Source organism: Bombyx mori, chromosome 6, assembly GCF_030269925.1.
Source record: "Bombyx mori chromosome 6, ASM3026992v2".
Taxonomy (NCBI): Eukaryota; Metazoa; Arthropoda; class Insecta; order Lepidoptera; family Bombycidae; genus Bombyx; species Bombyx mori.
In genome coordinates, this window is record NC_085112.1 from 11094408 (window position 1) to 11117500 (window position 23093).

Below are 23093 nucleotides of genomic sequence, written 5' to 3' on the forward strand. Positions count from 1 at the left end.
GGCTTATTCATTTTATGTAGTCCACTTCTTCTTTTATTTTCTTTTGCTAGTGACATTTGTCGTTTACTTAAGAAGGAAAAATAAACTTTTGTAAAATATTTTATTGAAATCACTATAGCGTCATTAGCTACTGTTGTCGCGCACCAGAGAAGAGGCACTGAACTTAGTTCCGTCATTATCAATTTGTTGATTAAGTGCCAGTAATTTTGTTTGTAATAATATTTGATAACCCCAAGATCGAAATTTCTTCTGGAAGTTTCTTAGTAATAAAATAATGATGATGAAAAACCATCTACAAAGATTTATATTTTAATTTACATTCTAGCCGCTATTTCAATGTAGGTAAAGTTCCAGACGAATTTATTTTTAGTTCTCTCCGCAACTATGTAATATCATGGATTCCGCTGTTATTTTATCTGTCCATATCTGTAATTCTTACTCGATACCTGACGAATAAAACTATTTATTTAATAAAATTATGTATAAAAGTTTACTGTATCAATGCATATTTTGTTTTATCAATTGATTTTTTTTTTTTCAATTCATTCAATCAATTTTATCTTGGTAAGAAATTAATAAATATAACAGTCATTTTGGTTTTATTCTTAATAGCTATTTTGTTCACGGTAGTTGTTTTATCCTTAATCAACTTCAATGTCCAGGTATATTTGAAAAGTTCCTGTAAAAAAGGAAAAATATTTATCATTTGTTTCATCTGTTATTTTCATAAATTGGAATAGAACGTTACAACGGTTTGTGGATCTTTTCTTTTGTTTGATCCGAAATTTTATTTGCTATTGTATTTCATACTATACGTTATTCAAACAAACGACTTTAATAAGACTTAGGCATGCCGTAAGCCTAAGAATTTATTAAGTAGATTCTGCCGATACTTTTTATTATTTACAGAAGGGCGTCTACTTATACATAACATAACATATTTGATCAATCAAAGTATTTTGCAATACATAACAGACTTTTTAGAAAAGTTTTTTTAGTGTCGTAAAACATGTATGTGTATCAAAATTATATCAAACCGTATCAAAAGTGGGAAAACTATTAATTCAGAAGGATGACGGGGGTTTTCGCTGTATCTAATCTAATGACTGACTGGCCCTAATAATAAGAATTAAAATAAATTTACTCACAACAATCAACAGGTAATACGCAAAACTGCAACTTGTCATGATAAACATAACCATCTCTGCAACTACAACTGTTATATTTGCAACCCGTCAGACATGTTTTGTTAACTTCTTTGTAATCGGAACATGAGTTGCCGCAGTGGTTGCCGCAACCAGTTGTGGCGTTGAAGTCTCCTCCGCAACTTGCTGTGGATCACATTCAATTTCGATTATTTTATAGGTTTTACGTTTTAGGTCGATTCTTGTACTGCTATTCAACTGAGGGAGGGCACTGGAAGTTGTATATTAGACTCTTTCATGCCTTAAATATATTTTGAAAGAGCATGCATGGGCGCTTTAGGGTAGGGATGGGCAGGAAGCTTATTTAACCTCACAGCATATCCTACAAGCAACCATGGCATACATGGATGATGTATTCATATAGTGCGATACAATTATGGCGGAGGACAAATTTCGCAGATCGATTATTAGGTATCATTTATTTGGGAGATAAATGAAGAGTATCATTTGTGGTCCGGGGATACATTCCAAACCAAAACCATATCAAGCTATAAAGGTATGGCTTATGCATTTTCGAATTGTAATACGACATCGGAGATTATAAAAAAAATAGTGTAATTTAGCTACGATCCCGAAAATCGTAACAATAAGCCAATGGTGATATGGGTGCACCGTAAAAGATTTTTCAGATTTTCGGCTTTTTAAAGGCTTAAACAAATAAGTAGGTTTCCTTAATGTCTATGCTTTTTTTATTGCTTAGATGAGTGGACGAGCTCACAGCCCACCTGGTGTTAAGTGGTTACTGGAACCCATAGACATCTACAACGTAAATGCGCCACCCACCTTGAAATATAAGTTCTAAGGTCTCAAGTATATTTACAACGGCTGCCTCGCCTTTCAAACCGAAACGCATTATTGCTTCACGGCAGAAATAGGCGGGATGGTGGTACCTACCCGTGCGGACTCACAAGAGGTCCTACCACCAGTAAAAAGTGCCTATGTGTCATAACAGCCTAACTATTAGTCTTAAATATAATAATATTATAAAGCTGAAGGGTTTGTTTGTTTAAACGCACTGATCTCAGGAACTACTGGTCCGATTTGAAAAATTCTTTCAGTGTCAGATAGCTCATTTATTGAGCAAGGCTATATAACATCACGCTAAGACCAATAGGACCAATAGGACCAAGCGGAGCACCAATAAATAATGTTTCAAAATCGGGGTATTTTTCCCTTTTGAGAGCTTACGCTATATGTCGCCGTATATAGATATACGCCAAAGTAACTATTCCACGCGGACGAAGTCGCGGGCAAATGCTAGTCTTAAATATAATACAAATGCTTACGGCACTCGGTCTTTAGTATGCAAGTTTCGTTCGTATCTCTGACGTAGGCATCGACGCATACGCACGCTGGCCTGCAGACCCCAGTGGCTCCACTACAAGGCACCGCTGTTCCAAGGTCCTCGCAAGTTTTCGGACCGCAAAACGAGCATTCCACAGACATTTCGTTGGCTTCACATGTGAGTGTCGAGCGTTTTACAACTGTAATCAAAGTTTACCCTGGTAGTTTGGTACGCAGCGGCTTGGCTCTGCCCCTGGCCTTGCTGACGTCCATGAGCGACGGTGACCACTTACCAGCAGGTGGGCCGTATGCTCGTCTGCCTACAAAGGCAATAAAAGAAAAAAAGTCACATTTGAAGACATTAGTGGATGAAGAGGATATGGATACAGTTTGTTAATTTTGAGAAAACGGGCAACAAACTTTTCTTGTTTGTACTTTTTCTTCGTAAATAACTGCATCATCACAATATGCAATTTCTAAAAATAGCCTTTTAACTCGGAGTTTTTTAGGTCTATTACGGTTTATAGGCACATAAGACCTTTATTCAATGTAAAAACTCAAAAATGTTAAAAATGATACTTAACCTCTTCATCCACTCATGTCTTCATTTATTTGGTTACTTAAATTTTGGATAGAGATACCTACTAAGGATTCTTAAATAAAATAGTTTAATATACACTTCATTCTTATCTCTAGAAACATGCAGTTAGTACCAATTTTGATAATATCATGTTACAATACAATTTACATGTTTCAGTTAATGGGCAGACTCTATGTAACTACCTACATACGTCCAGTAGTAAGCAGATAATTATCGGTTTCTCATGAATTTCAACTGGTCATTCTTCCGCATTGGTATATTTTACATCTATTGTATACAAAACATGCCACAAAAACGTCATCAATAGATACAACAAATATGTATAATAATATGTACGATGCAATAAATATAATAAACGCTGAAAAAATAACGTATCTACGTAAAAATAAGTACTCATATAATAAGAGTTGCATAGACATATTATAGAATAAGATATAAGCATAAGATATAAGGAAGCAATTACGAATTTATAAGAACATTTAGCTACTATAAGGGGAATATGCATGTACTTTTTTTTTTTTTTAAACGATTCTTCTGGTTGTTACTTTACCAAAAATAAATATAAGACATCCGTAATACAAACCGGCAATTTTTTTATTATTAAAATCATTATTATTTTGGGGCGATTTAAACACGGCCATTTTGGCACGGTTTTTTGTGACGTCAGATTACATTAAAATCGGTTTCAGTCATTGTGTTGAGTCTTTCTACACAAGAATGTAGGTAATAATTTTACACTGAGAACTTATTATATAGTAACTTAACATGAAATACACGTAATTACACGTAGAAACCATACAAACAACTTGTTGACACTGTTGACAGTGTAGTTTGACGTCACATTTTGTTCCACCAATAGCGTTCCGTTTTAGAAAGAACAATGGCAGCTTTCTATACAACATTTTACCTGATATCTATTTGAGGCGTCTAGAAACAAAAAAATACTAAAACGATAGGAATAACATAGCTTAAGCTTAATCAGAAATATTTTTGGTATTAGAAAGTCACAAAAAAAAGATATCAACGTGTTTACTTTATAATTTGAGGTTATCTATCATTAAATAGATGTCTCTGATTTTTGTAGGCACGGACTATAACAAATTGAAAAAAATAGGTAAACGATATGTTTTTAATTAACATTTTTAGTTTCATTATCATAGATGAACCAAGGATACACCTCTAATAGTACTCGAGTAGGTACCCTTAGCAATTGCAGAACTACCTAGGTACATATACATATTATATAGTTTGTTCTTTCTTCTTTGTAAATGTGTAAAAATGTGTGTCAGAGATAGGTACTTTTAACATTTTGAACGAATTAGTCACATATTTGCGACAAACGAAGGCTTGCAAAGCTAATTTACTCTAGTAGAATTATTTTGTCCGTGCAGTTTGGGTCATAAAAAATCGGAGCGGTGAAGCGAGTATTTCGCTCTCTCTTCCACTCACGAGCCTTATGGACGGGCATAGTCATGCGCATTATGTCAGTTTTCATACTGTTAAAATCATTGTCATCTGCAGTGCTGCCATTACTATTACATATTTAGTTATTTAATTAAGTACTAATTGTAACAAAGGATAATTAATATTATTATTTTCATTTTAAATACTTTATGAATATTATTCATTATCAAAAAATATTGCTTTTTTGTGCCAATAGTATAAATGCCATCCTTTACAAATGTATTAAACCAGAAGTACACAAAAATCGAATTAAAAGCTTATTAAATTAACATTTTTTCGTGGCTTTTCCACGTAAATCTAAAATCGTATAAAAAACGAGCAAATAAAATGATGAAGTTTCGTTTATGTCTTAATCTAAGACGCCTTTTAAAACATTCAGGTAAAAAATTGCCATTGTTCTTTACGAGAGAATTTGAAAAAGGCTGTCTGTTATCGAACTAACCCCTGTATATATATGTTGTATGTATATTGTATGTATATTGTTTTAGGTAAATCAACAGAGATCCTGTCATCAAACATTCTTAGCTACTCACTTAATTCTTAGTGAATATCTGTGACCTTGCTCGTTCACGAAGCCCGCTATAGAAAGCAGAGTATTAAATACACTTGACATTGGCGAAATCTAAAAGGAAACGCCATAAACCTAAGAGATAGATAGATAGATAGAAAAAGGCCAATTTTTTATTATTAAGTTTAACTATTAAATTAAGACAAATTTCAAAAGTAATTGTATAGGTATGTCTTTTTATCAATCAAAATTACAAATAAAAATGTTTTTTGCTTTTTGGAGTCACGTGCATATTATTATTTCCTATTATTGTCACAGTATGATTTCTCCATTATTTCGTGATGTATATTCATTTATGAGTCTCAAAAAGATACAAGAAAGTGAGAGATAAAAACAGATAATCCTTAGTTCGTCTAAAATCTATACTTAATATTATAAAGAGGAAAGATTTTTTTATTTGTATTGAATAGGCTCCGAAACTACTGAACCGATTTGAAAAAATCTTTCACTGTTCGGAAGCTACACTATTCCCGAGTGACATAGGCTATGATCTTTTTTGAAAAAAATTAGGGATCCTAACTAAAACTCCAATAATGTAACCCAAGGTGTAAAAAAAACCTTAAATATTCTTTACATCGCGTGCCCTGCGAAAACTATTTATGATAGAATAAAATAATGTACTACAACTTTGTAGAACACATTATTATTTACAAAAAGTGTCGCGACAGCATATGTCGAACTATTACAGTTATGCCGCAATAAGGGTTATTTTATTTAAAAAAACAAAACAACGTCAAATATCGTTGAAATTTTTGTTAAAGACCCGAGCGGAGCCGGAGCGGGCCGCTAGTTGTCAATAAATAAACACTACCAATCGATTCTTAAAATCAGTTGTTGTTAACTTAAATAAAATAAAATAAACATTTCCATCATCTTACCTTCGCTTCGAATAAAACAAAGTAACAACGCCGAACCCAAAATTACGAGAGCAAACTTTGTCATTTCTATTTAATTAATTAACTGTAGCCGTCCACTTCATTCGGCGTGTTCAAAACCAATAAATCTATTGACAAAATGACTTAAGCCAGTCGTCTTTGATTCATAACACAATTTTCCTTGTACTGAGACTAGCGTAATAATTCTGCTACGTCAACATTGTAATTACTGAAGAATTATCATCGGTTCAGTATTTTGTTAATGATTTTATAATTAACCAACCAATTATCGTTTAATTTAGCGATTCAACGAAACGTATCTCTTAAAACTAGTCTTAAATATATGAATCTAGTTGCTTTATCATTGTATTTATAATATTAAAACCGGAATTCCATTGATCAGAATATTCACTGCTGTATTAAAATATATGTATACTTTTTCTAACATCCATACATGTTTGTTAAAGTTTTAAGTAAAAGAAGTGATTTGTATTCGATAAACATAAGAACCTAAATTAAGTTTGTAAGTTTTAAAGTTTTTATCGCCTACAGAAAAGAATAAGTTGTACTTTGGCCAGGACATAGTTTAAAACAACAAAATCTCCAAGACCTTTTTGGATCCTGGTTCAAACAGTTTGAGAAAAAAAAACGGTTGTCTGTAAAGTCGGTTTACTGACGATGGTTGAACGTGTCAACGTCATAAGAAAATTCTGATGGAATGGTTTCATTTTTCAATTATCGCAATTATCGTTGCTATAAGCAATTGACACCACATTCACTTTTCACTGAACTTGATACTTGACGAAAACATGTAAATGTATTATTGTATAGCAGCTGTCCACGCGGATGCATCGCTCACTCAAGTAGGAGAGAGACAGATGTCGAACGCTGCCGAACGCGGAGGCCGATTGTGCCTCTTTGTCGCTCGTTACGCGCTCTCGCTTGCACTTCAAGCCTTAAATGGAACGCCTCAGAGCGAGGCAACGCCGCATGAGTCATGTTTTTCGTGCGTGCAGCCGGCTCCATCGAATTATAAGACGCTGTCACGTCAAAAAGATTTAAAGCACTTTAATACCGAAAACTTGTATTCCAGCCTTTTTTGAACGACGAAACGGCGCGGATTTGAAATTCTGCTGAACGCAGAGCAAATATTGAAAAGATCATTGCTAAGTGCTACTTCGAAAACTGATAAGTATTCGAAACGTCGGAAATAATAATGGTAATAGAAACGCCAGATTAGGCCGTAAAAGTATGTATGTAGTTTGAATTACTTGTAAATAGATAAATGTAGTAACTGTCCGTGCCGCGATGCACATGTACATAGTTATGATAAAAATCGAGTCTGGAAGTTTATCGTTGATTACTCTCAGTGGTGAATCTGAATAGTAATGCTATCACGATTTAAAGCTGCCTGTAAAGGCGCACTAGAATAAAAATAACAGACTGATTTTTTGAGCGTTTAAATTGATGTAAGCCATTCGAGTATCGTCGAAAACCAATTTATTATTCTAATTTATATTATTATATCATCATCATCATCATCATCATCATCATCAACAACAGCCCACAGTCGTCCACTGCTGGACATAGGCCTCTCCCAATCCACGCCACTGAGCCCGGTCTGCGGTTCTCCTCATCCACTTCTTGCCGGCCATCGTTCAGAGGTCATCGCACCCACCACCTAGCCAGGGGGCGTCCCACGTGACGTCTTCCACTGCGCGGTCTCCACTCGAGAACCCATCTGCTCCGGCGATCGTCAGCTCTACGGCATATATGGCCAGTCCACTGCCACTTTAGCTTGCTGACTCTTTGAGCTATGTCGATGGCTTTAGTTCTCTGTCGAATAACCTCATTCCGGATTTTATATTTCAGAGAAACTCCGAGAATGGCTCTTCCCATTGCTGGTTGAGCGACCTTGAGCTGACGAACCATCCTTACTATGAGTGTCCACGTCTCGGCTCCGTAAGTCCTTACATTTATTGTATACCTAACCCTAATTACTTTTGTTGTCAATGCATTGCTTAATTATTTAAGTACTAATAAAGATACTGTTAGATGGGACATGTTATGTTATGATTCACAGGTTAAGGAAGTACCTACAGTATCGATTAGTCTTTTGTTGTTTCTTTTGTATTGAAAAACCGCAAAGAAATCCACCATTCAGTTTCGTTGGACGGAAAATGTTTGAAGGCGACGACATTGCCAGCTTTACGTCCAATTTTTCCTGTTTGTCATCAGTGTTCTTTGAACGTCGCCCGGATTTGCACCGAAAGCCTCTTAACACTTTTTTTGTATACATATTTTTTCTTGACGACATTGTTCAGATTTCACTTGATTTTTGGTTTCGGTTTGACGTAATTTTTTTAACGTGAAGTCCCGCGGTAGTCGAAATTCGACTATAATTAATTAGAATTGTAAGTTTGTACACTATTATGATTGTATTTTATACTTCTATAATCACAAATTTCGCCAAGACTACACAATAAAAATATTAACAAAGTCAAACAATATTTAATCTATTCTCAATTTGACAACAAACGTCAAGAACAAAAGTTTGACAATAAATAGTATGCATGCGTGTATGCGTCAAATACATTATATGTAGTGTGTGTAATGTTTTCTTTATTGATTTAATGTATCTTTTATGCATTATTTTAAAAAAAATATTAGCTTTGTGCACTTCTTCTCTATATTCTCTATAAGTGTGGAAAATCTCATAGTCCTTCGTCCGCGCATTTTTCGTAAAAAGGGATACAAAGTTTTTGCTTCACGTATTAATTTTTTTAATAGCGTTAAAAATGCCAGAGCCAGAGAATCAAGTTATGTTTCGGTGTTTTGTTCTGAAAATCAACTATATGAAAATCTTTTAAAAATACTTTAAGATGTAGGTATTAAGAAGCGACTTTTAAGGAAATTCTGTTTTTATATAAATGCTCTAAGTATGCCTAATTAGTGTAATTTGTAGAATAGGAAAAATTAAACAAGCAGTTTATATTTCCTTTATTATTAATATTTTTTAATAGTTACAATTTTAACAAATGCCATTCGTTTTCCATCAGCGTTCAGTATTGATGACGTAGGAAGCTGTAAGCAATTAGTTAAATATATTAATATGTTTAATAATACAGAAAAGTCCTAATACCGTGATTATCATTCGGTTAACATAAAATATCTTAAAAGCGCAATGCAACGTGTGCCTTCGTTCACTCGAGATTTTAGATTATATAGATGCTATAATACAAAGAAATCTAAAATCATTTCTCAAAAAAAACTTTGCAAAGCGCGATTTTGCGTGATACATTTTTTTACTTATTCTAGTAGCCTTGAGGGGTTATATTAGATTCGCCGTTCGAGACCATAATGCATTGCGGGTTCACATAATAATAATATGATCCTACCAATTACCATTTTTTTGTGCAAATCAAGCATTTTTTATGAAAATTAATATTGTTTTCCGTCTAAGTGGAGGTAGTTTTTTTTTTCGACTTCATGAACGATCTCTTATCAATCTGTATAATATAACGTCGGCAGGGCTGGGTCGTGATGTTCAGTTTTTCAGTGGGCGTCGTTGGGTAATTTAGGAGAAACGAAACACAGTATTAATTTACTCGGTCAGATTATAATGATTCCCAACTTTTAGGTACAAACAGATAGGTACGTTTAAAGGAACACGCAATGGTTCAAATTCGACCGCTCTAGCCGACTGCCCCACGATAGCAGTTGGTCGTGTGCTCCGCTCGACCAGTGAATAGTTGACCCATCGAACGCCGATAGACGGTGTTGATTGCGACAGTCAATGATGTTATAGTAAAAAGAGGTAGATAAGTTACTTGCGTTCGTAAAGCGGCGCCGTAAAACTGATCTAATTAGCGCACTCAAGCTTAGTCTCGTGAAAGCATTGTTAACGTTGACTGTGTTTTTTGTTTCGCGAAATTTCTTTAAAATGCCGTCCTGTGTTATGCGACACTGTAAAAACTATACAAGTAAGACTCGCAAAAGTCTAGGGATAACATATCATGCGTAAGTATTAATTTTAAATTGATTTGCTTTCATATTGTTTAAGAAATCCAAAATATTAGCTTAAATTTATTAAAAAAGGCTAGAGTGCAACGGCATATACTCCGGTCACCGAGTGTAAGAGAGATGTCTGTCAAGATTAAAAAGAGTAATGTAACAGAAACGACATTTCCATGATATTGCCTACACATTAGCTCACAACAACCGAGAAATGAATTAACAAATTTGATTTTATTTTTAAAGGTTTCCGGCAAATGAATTAAACTATAACATCATTGGCGACAGTGTTGATTGCGAAAAATATAATATGTTAGTAATATAAATACTTACGACATTCTTCAGCTGGCACACACACTCCGTCGTTGTTTCTAAAATGATTCTCGTCGCACACGCAACGGGGTTCGGCTTTGCAACTGTCGTCGCACACTACATTCGGATTGTCCACATCGTTGCAATTTTCGTATAGGCACGTCGATGGACAAGAGTCCCAGACTTCATTCGGTCTGGTGCACTTGACCGGTGCTGAAAATAGTTTTTGGAAACGTCATGAGCTTCAACGACATACTTATAGTATATTACTACTGTACTAGACATATCCATGTTAAGGTCAGATAAGGTCAAAGGTATTTTCTGGTCAATAAGTCAGAAAAGGTTAATAGTTAATTAATAAAAATATGGGTAATCAAACCATATCTTCTTATTTACTTAGTTAATATTATTAATTATTTTCATAAAGAACTTAAAATTTGTATTAACAGACGGAAAGTCATGTTAGGTGCGCAAAGGTGGATACCGTGAGCCGTGATATTCCCGTTGCTTTGTCGACGGGCTCTAGTAATCGTTAAATATCAGGTACCTAATATGTGTGCGCTTGTTTGTCAATAGCAAACGAGTAACTTAGCATTTACCATTTCCATAAGTCAGAATTTACTATAAGCGAATGAAAATCGAATTTGAACAACAATTTTGATGTTTTTTTGAATGGATTTTTTTTTTAAGATTTAAATTCCTAATTTAAAAAAAAAAAAAACTTATATTGAGAGATGCGCTTTAGACAAGTTTGAAAACAACAAAGTAGTTCTTATTATTAGCCTACGATGTAACGTTAAATTTATAATTAAAAACTGCTAAATTTCTCGAACATTCATCGAATAATTCGATCGAATATCAGTATGTGTGTGTGTGTGGGTTATAATCTGCCTTCTTGGCTTCGTTTAAAATGTAAACAGCGTCTGAATCATATCACCTTCTAAGCGGTACTGAGGAACATAAACGCTAAGCCGTTATAAAAATATAGACAAATTAAAGCAGTTACTTACGACACTCTTTGGCGGGGATACATTGATTGTCATTGACGCTTCGGTGCTTATAGTAGGAGTTACAAACACATCCAGAAAGGCAAGGGTTGGGTATATCGCAAATGACCTCGCCTCTGGTGTCGTTAACGGGACAATAGTCTGTTATGCAAGGCACCCGACAATTCATGAAAGTCGCGTTGTCTCCACAGGGATTGCCTCCTGAAAAAGTCCAATATTAAGAAAATCAGTGAGAATTTAAAACTGCGTAATTAGAAATTTACGTATATAGTTTATTGGCAAATAATTCTAAAATTGGTATTAATATAAACTGTAACTGCCTACAGATTGGTGCCATAGTCTTGCCTAATTCGGTATTTGGCAATATTTTCCAATATTAGTTATCAACATCATGTTCCAAAGTAGACGAAAGCAAACTAGATACGAGCCTAATAATTAAGCGACACATTTAAGCACGGAATATTTAGATGAATCAGATTTTTCTTATAAATTTAGATTTTTTTTAATTATTAATTAAAATTTTAGAATTATTTAATAATTATTAATTAAAAATTATTTATTAGTTAAAAATTAATAAATAATTAATAATTTATTTATTTATTTTGTTTTGGAAAGCCGGGGAAAGTTACGAAAAAGATAATAGAATTTTGAAAGATGAAAGTGATAGAAGAAAATATTATGTAAGAGCAACCACGTCAAGAATTTTATGAAGGTGTATTCATTAAAATATGCATACTAGTACATTTATAATATAATTCATTAAGGCTTTATTAATAATCTCACAGAATTTCTAAAGAAAATGTTATCATCGAAATTTTTTACACGTAACAATAGAGTAGAACGATTTTATGACGGACGGTGGTAAATTGCCTTCGTTTGAAATCGAGACTCCTGTACGTAATAGATAAGGACCGGAAGTTTCAAATATCATTCAACTTCCCAGAAACACGAACGATCCAATAGATCTCGTTTAATTATATTTGTTCCTTTATTTATCAAAGAACTTTGGCTCTGAATAATGTTTTTGATTGGATCATTAGTGAATCAACGTTTTACGTGGAATATAAATTTTCTTTGAAAATTGTATTGGATCTTTTATTAAATGGTATTAATATTGAAATAGTTTGTAAAATTCTTGAGACACGTACAACGTACATGTATCAATGTGTTTTATCTTGAGTTTTATGGATAATTGCTAGACTTCCACCGACGCATCCGATTTGACGGGGCGATAAGTTGGGGAATTGAAGGTACTTCATGACGTAATAACATGTAGGAATCCTCATCAACTCAGCGTTCCAATATTGGTTCTTCCATTCCATAATATATAGTAGAAGGATACATCCAAAAAGTTTCTTTTAAATTACGAAAAAAAAAAAAACACTTTTTCGACCTGTCTTTGTTTCTCGCAGTAGTTTCAATTACCCTGATTCTGTGCCTAAACAAGTAGCCTAAACTTCACGAATAAAGCCCAAAAACACTCAAATTCAAATAAAAAAGAACTAACCAGGACACTGATCAAGTAAAATGCATTTGCCGTTGACCTTTGACCGGATGAAGCCGGGCTTGCATTCACATCCGACGGGTTCGCACATTTTCTTGCACGGAACAGCATTAGGGGCTTCACACGTCGAAGGACACGGTTGTGGGCACTGAGCGATTATAGCATTCGGGTCAGAATTGCAGGATGCATCAGCTGAAATTTGAGGAGTCATTAATGATTTCCAGATACAGGGAATATATTGACTGGCCGCGAAGTATATTACCGACAACGTCTGTGTTATAAAATAAAATTTGTGCGTCTGTGGTCGCCCGACAGAGGTGATAACTTAAACTAATCTATATTGAATTATTTAATATTGAAATTGTTTAATTTTAGAAAACTTTAGGTTATTACTTAAATTTTATGTATATCAATTTGATAAGGTAAGGAAAATTGTAACATAAATTGAAAAAGATATATAAATAGTTAAGAGTTACATACGTTGTCAGTAGCGCTGCCGTAGGCGTGAGAGAGAGGGAAGCCAGACATAGTGGCGCCGTAACGCGTAACGTAACGAAGCGGTTTACCCTCCCATAACAAATGATTACTTCAAAAATATTTAATTTTCTTTGTCATTTAATGACGTCCTAGGTCCTAGGACGTCATTTAATGACGTCCTAGGTCCTAGGACTTAGGTCCTAGGTTCTAGTTTTTAGGTTCTAGGTCCTAGGTCTAAAAATTTTAGAACAAATGAGCCATTTGTCATTATGTTTAGCCATTGTACAAATGTAATTAAGACTTCCACTCATGGTGGATAGTGACATTCACGTTATTAATTTTACATAATTTATTTTCATACCAGGACAATCTTCGATCTTTATGCAGACGCCTCCGATCTCAGACAATATATAACCAGGTTCGCATACATTACGATCAATATTAGGACAGTCCGGTGGATTAGGTTGAGCGCACGTTGGCGAGCAGATGTTCGAATCTGGGAAGGAAATTTTAAATATTTAATCTATTAATACGCTGTTTAGACCCATGTCAAAAAGGATTCCGTATTGAGAAACGGAAAATTTTGTTTGTATTTAAAGGTGTCGGCATGAAAGCCCTGCGCTAATATTTTGCTCTGTGTGATTTTAATGAAGGAAACAGCAATAACAAGTTTCACAGCCCTTACACAAAGAAACTCCATCCGGTACAATATTAGTACCAAGGGGCTCCCGAATTTAGAACTAATGACTTAACGTCTCACTGATGTCAACTATAAAGGCTTCGTCAAACAGAACGCGTAATTAGCGCGCGTCGGAGTGCTAAACTGACGGCGCGCTATGACGCCGAGATGTGCTGTACTACTATGGTAACATACCGTCAAACAGAGCCCCAGCGCTATAAGTAAGAAATGAGCGCGACGTTAAAACGCAGCGCTAAGTACGCGTTCTGTTTGATGAAGCCATAATGCTTAATTGCTTTAATATAAAATTAGAGCTTAGTAGAAAATGTAAACTGGAATGTTTATTTGTTTTAGTAAACTCAGGGGAAACGTACTAATAGCAGTATATTTAAAAAAAAAGCATGATCCTTTCTTCTCGAAGTGTAAACTACGATCTTACGGAGGTTAACATCAACTTGTGGTTCTAACACTTGAATAAACATCGGTGAATGTAATCATTACAATCATCAAACAGTGTTCAAACAGTAGCGGTGATTTATTTTCAAGATATTAAGAATATTTATTCCGTTTGTCCGTATGTCACCACTTCTAGGAATTACAAATTTATTAATGACGGAATTACTGGTGGCCTATTTCTACCGTGAAGCAGTAATGCTTTTGATTTTTAATGATTTGCTCCGCTTTGAAGGGTTGGGCAGCCGTTGTGACTGTACTGAGATCTTAGAAATCATATCTCAAGCTGGGTGACGGCATTTACGTTGTAGATGTATATGGCCTCCGGTAACCACTTAACACCAAGTGGGCTGTGATCTAGTCCATCTATATAAGAAAAAAATAAACTAGCTATTGGGGAAACAATACAGGGTGTGATATTTTGAAAAGTAATTTCGATTTCTTTTTACTTATATAGATTTTCTTTTGTTACGAAATCGCAAATTTTTACTTTTTTAAAATTCACTTGTTGGCACTTCAATGGCACTTGATTATAAAGCTCTAATAAAATAATTTTGACTGTATTTCCAATCCCAAACCTAACAATATAAATGAAAAAGCTATTCCTAAAATTAAATAAAGATCGCATTTATACACGTTTAAAACTAGACGTGTCCTAGATTATATTCGTGTTAAATTTGCTTATTCAGAAATAATAAGATTACATTTTTGGGATTTATGAGTTGCTTGCGTCGCTCTATGGTTTATAGACAAACAACCAATCTCTACATCTGTTATTATAGAAAATAGATTCGCCGTTGCCTAGGTGATGATTCAAGCTATAAATTATTTGTGTGCAAAAGTTCATCCAAATTAATTCAGTCGTTTTTACGTGAATTAGAGGCCCCGCAGTAGTCGAAATTCGACTATAATTAATTGGAATTGTAAGTTTGTTGTACACTATTTATTATGATTGTATTTTATACTTCTATAATCACAAATTTCACCAAGACTACACTATAAAAATATTAACAAAGACAAACAATATTTAATCTATTCTCAATTTGACAACAGACGTCAAGAACAAAAGTTTGACAATAAATAGTACGCATGCGTGTGTGCGTCAAATACATGGTATGTAGTGTGTGTAATGTTTTCTTTATTGATTTAATGTATCTTTTAAGCATTATTTTAAAAAAATATTAGCATTGTGCACTTCTTCTCTATATTCTCTATAAGTGTGGAAAATTTAATACTTCTCCGTCCGCGCCATTTTCGTAAAAAGAGATACAAAGTTTTTGTTTCACGTATTAATATATAGATATCAAACATAATAAAAACATTTACATCTAATATATAAAATTCTCGTGTCACAGTTTTCGTTGCCATACTCCTCCGAAACGGCTTGACCGATTTTGATGAAATTTTTTGTGCTTATCCGGTATCTATGAGAATCGGCCAACATCTATTTTTCATCCCCCTAAATGTTAGGGGTAGTCCACCCCTAAATTTTATTTATTATTTTTTAGACAAAAATTTTTGTTTTTATTTTTTTATGATACAACATACGAAAATACATACAACCCTAAATTTTCACCCCTCTACGATCAACCCTTATTTTTTATTTGCTAATTAAAAACTTTAAAATTTTTTGCGAGAATTTTGTTTTTATTTTGTCATGACGTAAAATAAAAAAAAAATATTACTCTGAAATTTTCACCCCTCTACGATCAACCCCTATTTTTTATTTTTTTATTATAAACTTTAATTTTTTTGGCATGATTTTCATTTTTATTTTTATTTTGTCATAAATTAAAATAAAAAATCTGATGTTACTCTCAATTTTTCATCCCTTTTAAATTAATTTTAATTTTTCCAATTGTTTATTTGTTAATTATAAACTTTAATTTTTTTGGCAAGATTTTTATTTTATATAAAAAAAATAAAAATAAAAAAAATCATTTTACTCTCAATTTTCACTCTTATATGATCAACCCCTATTTTTCCATCCCGATTAATATATTTTTTATTCTATGCACAGATCCGCAATAAGGTTGCAAGATGGCAATCAAATATTATAATTGTAGTACGATAAATTCTTATTCTGAGTTTATCATTTCAAGTTCCTTTAATTATGATTTTTTTTAAATTGAATTTGATCTCCCGCCCTCGCCGGTCGACTACTGATCAACTATCAATCGATCAGCTATCCCCGCCAGATGTCACCACTCATCCAGCAAAGATCACGTAGTAGGGGTGAGGACGAAGCCGGTCTCCTGTCTTACTTACTCACTATACATCATAGATGATACACTTAATATATTTGAGAGCTATACAATACTATACATTTTTCAGCCATGTTTTTTTGGTTTTATTTGAGTATCAATAGTATGTTCAGTAGGTCTGAGAATCGGTTACTATCTATTTTTCATACCCCTAAGTGAAAAGGGTTGTCCACCCCAAACATTTATTTTTTATTTTAACTTTTTGGATATATATTTTTTGTTTATAATGAGTTATTATGTGGTTAAATGAGGTTTTTTTTTTCTACAGTAGAATTTCCCTAGAAATCTTATTTAAGGCAACACAACGTTTGCCGGGTCAGCTAGTATTAGTATAGATTCGTACAAACCTTCTCAGTGAGTCGCGTTTCCGATCCGGTGGTACATTTTGCGAAGCACTGCTCTTGCTAGGGCCAGTGCTAGCAGCACTCCGGGTTTGAGCCCCGTGAGCTCAACTACATGTCAAGTCGAAGTTGAAATAGTCTCTTAAGGTTATCAGCATAGGTAGGAAAAAACAAACCTGGGCAGTAATCACGCGGAACGCACATTCCCAATTGGTTTCTCAAGTGGTTTTTAGTACATTTGCATCCAGGGATGCAAAGGTTACTGGCGATGCAGATTTCGTTAGAATAAACATGAGCGCAGGACTCTAAGCAGATATTCTCACATTCTGTCGGTTCTTCGTGTGGCCCACAGTAAACTGGATCTGGCGCTGAAAGAAGCATTGTGATTAAAACTTCACGAGCATTAAAGCAATATTTTTGGAACGAAGTTCCTTGTGGGATAAGCGGAGGGGTACCCTAACCGGGAAAAAACGCACGTAACGTAAGATTTTTATTAGTAATGCACACAGTGTACGACTTAACTTTGTAATAACGTACAACAAGTAACATATTTTTATTACATATTTTTTATAAATCATTGTGAATAAAATAAAGTTGATAACTTTGTAAAGTAATTTTTTTCATTTTTATCAATAAAAAAATCATAATAAAAAATGTATACCTTAAAATTAATTAAATTATTGAATATAACTTAAAATTAATAATTGTATAATAAGGAACTTCGTTCCTATCCGGTGTCCCACGACACCACACATTTTTTTAAAATTTAATACTGAGTCAAATCAACAACTTTATCTATTATTGTTGGAATTCTAGTTTAGTAATGTGAGCATTTAATGAACTGACGTAATATGTTTTTCTTTTATCACCTGTTCATGTATGATCAGCTTGCAAGCAACCATAATTTATGTAAGAACTGAAAAAATATTTTCGCGATCAAATTATTGACATTGCCTGTGTGAATAAGCATCGCAAGCCGTCACTGTCTGTGAATAGATAGGACCAAGATTCGCATTATTATAATCGCGCTGCCACGTTGGAGTACTTTTCATAATTTTTAAGAGATCCGGTCAACTTTGAAGTGTATATTGTATTTATTGGTGGTAGGACGTATTGTGAGTCCGCACGGGTAGGTACCACCGCCCTGCCTATTTCTACCGTGAAGCAGTAATGCGATTCGGTTTGAAGGATGGGGCAGCCGTTGTAACTATACTGAGATCTTAGAACTCATATCTCAAGGTGGGTGGTGCATTTACGTTGTAGATGTCCATGGGCTCCAGTAACCACTTAACACGAGGTGGGCTGTGAGCTCGTCCACCCAACTAAGCAAAAAAAAAAAAAAAAAGATTCGAACATCGGTGCATCGCTCAGCACGAATGCACCGGACGTCTTATCCGTTGGGCCACGACGACACTCAAGACACTTACGACACGAATCCGTCGAAACGCAAGGTCCAGTGGCATCATCGAATAGCCGAACCCGATCTTCATCGCATACGCATCCCGAGTAAGTTTCACACGAATCTCCCGGCACTGTCTGGTAACGGTTCGAACATGTTATCGGGCAGTCGGTGCTGTTTCCAACGAAATGTTCGTTTCTCGGACAACGATGTAATAAATGATGCTCTGGAAAAAGTTGCAAAGATTAAGATTAATTTAATTTAATTTAATTTAAAAGCATTGTGTTCCTCAATAATCTGGTAAGGCAGCCTTAATAGTCATTTACTCATTAAGTTTACGTATTACGAACTATTCGTCATCAGCCTGCGGCACTCCACTGCTGGACATAGGCCTCCTCCAAAGCTCGCCACTGAACCCGATCTTCGGTTCTACCGTCGCTCCATCTAGCAGGAGGGCATACCTACACTACGTTTGCCGGTTCGCGGTCTCCACTCCAGAACACGTCTACCCCAACGGCTATCGGTTCTGTGACATATGTGACGAGCCCACTGCCTCTTCAGCTTACTAACTCTGCGAGCTATATCGACCACCTTGATTTTTGCCCGAAAAACTTCATTACGTATTCGTTCTCGCAATGATAAACCAAGCATAGCTCGCTCCATAGCTCGCTGAGTAACTTTTAGTTGGTGGACTAGTCGCAAAGTCAGCGTCCACGTTTCGGCTCCGTAGGTAAGCACGGGTAGGATGCACTGGTTACAGACCTACGGTTATAGATTACGAACTATTACGCTCATCCAATGAATATCTGAGGTCTATGAGCAACGTTGAGCTCCCAAAATGAGCTGTTTTAATAATGGCAATGCTCAGAGAATGAAAGAAAGAAAGTGAACATTTAACACATTTAGTCACGTTATTCCTTAAATGAAAATACTTTATTACGCAATACTCGAAGACAATCCTGAAATAGATCTATAAGTAAGCCCGTCCATTAATAAGTTGGAATAACGAATTATTGATTCCACTGTCGACACTAAAATAATAGTACCATAATGTGGATTACATTATGGTACTGTTAGTGGTATTTCTAGAAGCAAGTAAAAGAGTCGGTAAAATCTGTGAGAGCTTTATTAAGAATTTTTTGGGAAATTCCCTACCACGTTTTTGTGTTTCACTGCCTTTTTTTCACCTGATACTCTGTTAATGATTTTTAAACTAGCCTCACGATGAGTTTGAAATTTATACGAACATAGCTTAAAATGCCAATGCCAGTAAATGGACAGGATTTTGTTTTTAGCGAGTCAATTTATTTTTATCTAATCATAATTTGTAATAATAAAACACATTATTACCAACCTGTTAATTATTAATAATTGAATACACTATAATAGTAACGGTAGAATTCTTCACTACCAATCTTTAGTTTTCATAATTTGAATTCGTTCCAGAAACATCGATGCGAGAACATTTTCTCAACCAAAATATTTCGGAATGTCACATATTAATAACACACACATTGAATTCCAAATAAATACACAATGACAATAACCATTTTAAAGTTGTAAATAAGTATTATTTTTTGTGAATTATATAATAAATACCTTGTACATAATATGCTGCAACCGTAGATATAAAACAGAATAAAATGAACATCCTTGCGATCTAGTTCATACTGTCGTATAATGTTCGAGTTACTTTTATATTATGTGCGTTTTGTGTGCACTGTGATATTACGAGTATACAAAGAAGCGTGTTCTTTAATGTGTTAAAGAACATCTGTGCAATAAAGCTTACTATAAAGTCAATGATTATCTAGAAGATTGCACAAAGTGGGAATGAGTTGCTCGCTCCGGGCATTTCAATATTGTAAAATTGTTATGTTATAATTACTTATTGTAAAAATGAATATTTAAAAAATCTAATATTAAAAAAAATAATCTAATATTAAAAAAAAAAAAGACGCCCGCTGAGTTTCTTGCCAATTCTTCTCAGGACGGAGGCTAATTCTTGTGAATTGGCGGTAGTTCTTTTCACGTTCAACAAGTATGTACTTTCATTTATGTTGAATAAAACTTTTTTGATTTGATTTGATTTGATTTGTGTGAACTTCAGAGACTATAACTCTAAGAAAATGTCTATACTATGTTATCAAAACATTTGTATATATTTCTTGTATTAATTAATGAAGTTAAAGATTATTAAAGTATTATTCGGTTTGATTTATGTGTTTTCTTGAATATTTTAATTTACGATGTGTTCGTGAAAAAATTCGATACCCGAGAGGTAGCACAAAAATACTTAAAAAAGTTTTTTAGAACCGGAACACCCGACTTCCTTAAGTAGAGTACGGAAAGGTCGCTATTGCCGTGGCAAGAGATGCATCGACACCATGAGTGCAAATTTTGATTGATGGAAGAAACAAAACCTTTATTCTCGGGAAAATGAATTGCAATATTATAGGCAATAATATAGATTAATAACGGTATCTTTATATTATCGGAATAATGTTATAAAAGATAAACCAATAAATAGACAGACAGATATTATTTTTAAAGTTTTAGAAAATAGTGAATGAATAAGCTTAATTGACATCTTTCATTTCGAAATTGAGAGATCTTTAATTAATTTTTCTGTAAACACCTTTATTAAGAAAAATGTATGTTATGTCCATAGTTACATTTAGGTAGTGTCAGTATTAGGTTTTATTGGTGGTGGACCCCTTGTGAGTACGCACGGGTCTATTTCTGCCGTGAAGCAGTAATGTGTTTCGGTTTGAGGGATGGGGCAGCCGTTGTAACTATACTGAGACCTTAGAACTTATATCTCAAGGTGGGTGGCGCATTTACGTTGTAGATTTCCATGAGCTCCAGTAATCACCCAACACCAGGACTATGAGCTCGTCCACTATCTAAGCTATAAAAAAATGTTACCGAGCCACGACGCTGGGCAGCAATAAGTCGGGGCCTGTCCAAGTGGGACAGACTGTGAGCATGTGCTTTACCGCGTCCAATTCATACCCTAAGTTCCAATTCGGTGCAAGTATTTCCCGAAACAAGCATTCTTGAGCTGCACTATCACCAGTCCCTTAGTCGTCTGCGATCGCGTTTCACCAAGGACCGGGCGAATCGCCTCGATGGTCTGTCTTCAAAGTCTCCTCAGAATTTATTTCACTATTTAAAAAAAATATCTTGGACTGAAAAATAAATAGACAGACATAAATTGTAACAGTTCTTTTAAAGTTTTATCTAAAAAATCCATTTGCCGACAACAACCTTTACTTCGAAATCACAGACAGACATCTTCTTTATTTATTTGTAGATAGTACGACGTAATGACCATTAAAGCTGATGGTTAAACTTTAACTCACCTTATATCCTCCGAACTAATCGCGACTTTATTCCGAGCTTTTTACTACTCTTTAAGTTCATGAAAGTTAGATCACGGGCTAAGCTAGTTAGCACTGAGCGGTTTAACCGCTTAGGGCTCCGCTACACCGTTATAGGATACTGTGCTATTTATTAATAGATATAGATAATAGATTTGCACTGAATAACATTTTTAAAAGTCTAATATTATTGTGTTATATGATCTTATTGACTTATCTCCCTACCTATTAGCTAGTAGCCTAAAGGGCTATTTCAGCGATGCACTGGCGGGTAGGTAAGCTCACGGGGCTCATTCTGATAGAGTTTGCTAACATTGGCCCTGACCATAGCGATGCTTCGCAGAATCTATTATCAGATCGTAATCGCCTTATTGACTGCAACAGTATTAAATGTGTCTTTATGGTATACACCAGATAAAAAAAAAGGAGGAGAAGCGGTCGCCCCTGAAGAACGAAGAGAAGAAGGAGAAGAGATCAAGGGAGAAGAAAGAAACGAAGAAAGAAGTCAGTCCCCCCGACAGTAAAATGAAGCCTTCCACTCACCAACCCGCAGTGCATCATCCTTACCTCAATAGGCAGGGAGTCACAAACTCGGGCAGAGGGGTTTTCCTAAGGCCCGTCCCGCGCCCCCGTAAGGGGACACGACGTCTCGATAGTAGTACTTTAGTTTGTTTGAAAAAGTTTTTTTTTGGGTTTCTATTTTTTAATTTATTGCTTAGTTGAGTGGACGAGCTCACAGCCCGCCTGGTGTTAAGTGTTTACTGGAACCCATAGACATCCCCAACGTAAATGCGCCACCCACCTTGAAATATAAGTTCTAAGGTCTCAAGTAAGTTACAACGGCTGCCCCACCCTTCAAACCGAAACGCATTACTACTTCACGGCAGAAATAGGCAGGGTGGTGGTACCCACCCGCGTGGACTCACAAGAGGTCCTACCACCAGTAATATGTTGACTCCAAGCTTTGTAATTCAAAAGCCATGTTATAGGTCTGCATTCACATTCCTTTGGTCCTTGCCGAAACGTACACATGAAATTACAGCGATATAAATTTCGTCATCAATCTAAAGATCTATTAGAAGATGCAGTAGAAATTCACAGGACGATTACATTTATTCGCGCGTGCGTGTAGAACGAACCTAAACTTCAGTTACAGAACTGCATAGCCCGACATAATTAAACATGGCTTCAGCTCGGGAAAATGCCTTTTCAATTTCAAAGTTTATTACCTTCCAGTCAAAAAATATACGTTGTACTAGCTGA

The 23093-nt window shown here is 34.9% G+C and overlaps 3 protein-coding genes and 1 long non-coding RNA gene across 5 annotated transcripts in view; 2 read left to right on the forward strand and 2 right to left on the reverse strand.

Moving 5' to 3' along the window:
• Positions 1-86: 86 nt before the first annotated feature.
• LOC101739819 (venom peptide BmKAPI) lies at positions 87-6340 on the reverse strand. Of its 2 annotated transcripts, none has more exons than XM_021347687.3 (4): positions 6001-6340; positions 2492-2689; positions 1149-1331; positions 87-679 (listed from the first exon to the last, which is right to left on the reverse strand). In XM_021347687.3, coding segments are annotated over exons 1-4 (447 nt in total). In that variant the 5' UTR covers positions 6065-6340; the 3' UTR covers positions 87-677. The 2 variants fall into 2 exon arrangements, with proteins under 2 accessions (XP_021203362.1, XP_004925683.1); XM_004925626.5 differs by lacking the exon at positions 6001-6340 and adding an exon at positions 3674-3912.
• A 1389-nt stretch (positions 6341-7729) lies between these two features.
• Positions 7730-8505, forward strand: LOC134199065 (uncharacterized). Its single transcript, XR_009973411.1, has 2 exons — positions 7730-7959; positions 8081-8505. It is a non-coding gene; the product is annotated as an uncharacterized LOC134199065 (long non-coding RNA).
• A 477-nt stretch (positions 8506-8982) lies between these two features.
• LOC101739956 (rh5-interacting protein) lies at positions 8983-20219 on the reverse strand. Its single transcript, XM_004925627.5, has 8 exons — positions 20047-20219; positions 18476-18673; positions 17225-17416; positions 13673-13807; positions 12838-13026; positions 11334-11531; positions 10345-10536; positions 8983-9081 (listed from the first exon to the last, which is right to left on the reverse strand). Exons 1-8 carry the CDS (start codon positions 20096-20098, stop codon positions 9053-9055), a joined length of 1185 nt encoding a protein of 394 aa, XP_004925684.1. The 5' UTR covers positions 20099-20219; the 3' UTR covers positions 8983-9052.
• The window catches only part of LOC101742203 (suppressor of lurcher protein 1), a 151661-nt gene continuing 138197 nt past the window's right edge, over positions 9630-23093 (forward strand). Inside the window, exon 1 of the mRNA XM_021347670.3 lies at positions 9630-10017. The gene's annotated coding sequence lies outside the window, so the exon portion shown is untranslated. The remainder of the gene's footprint in view (positions 10018-23093) is intronic.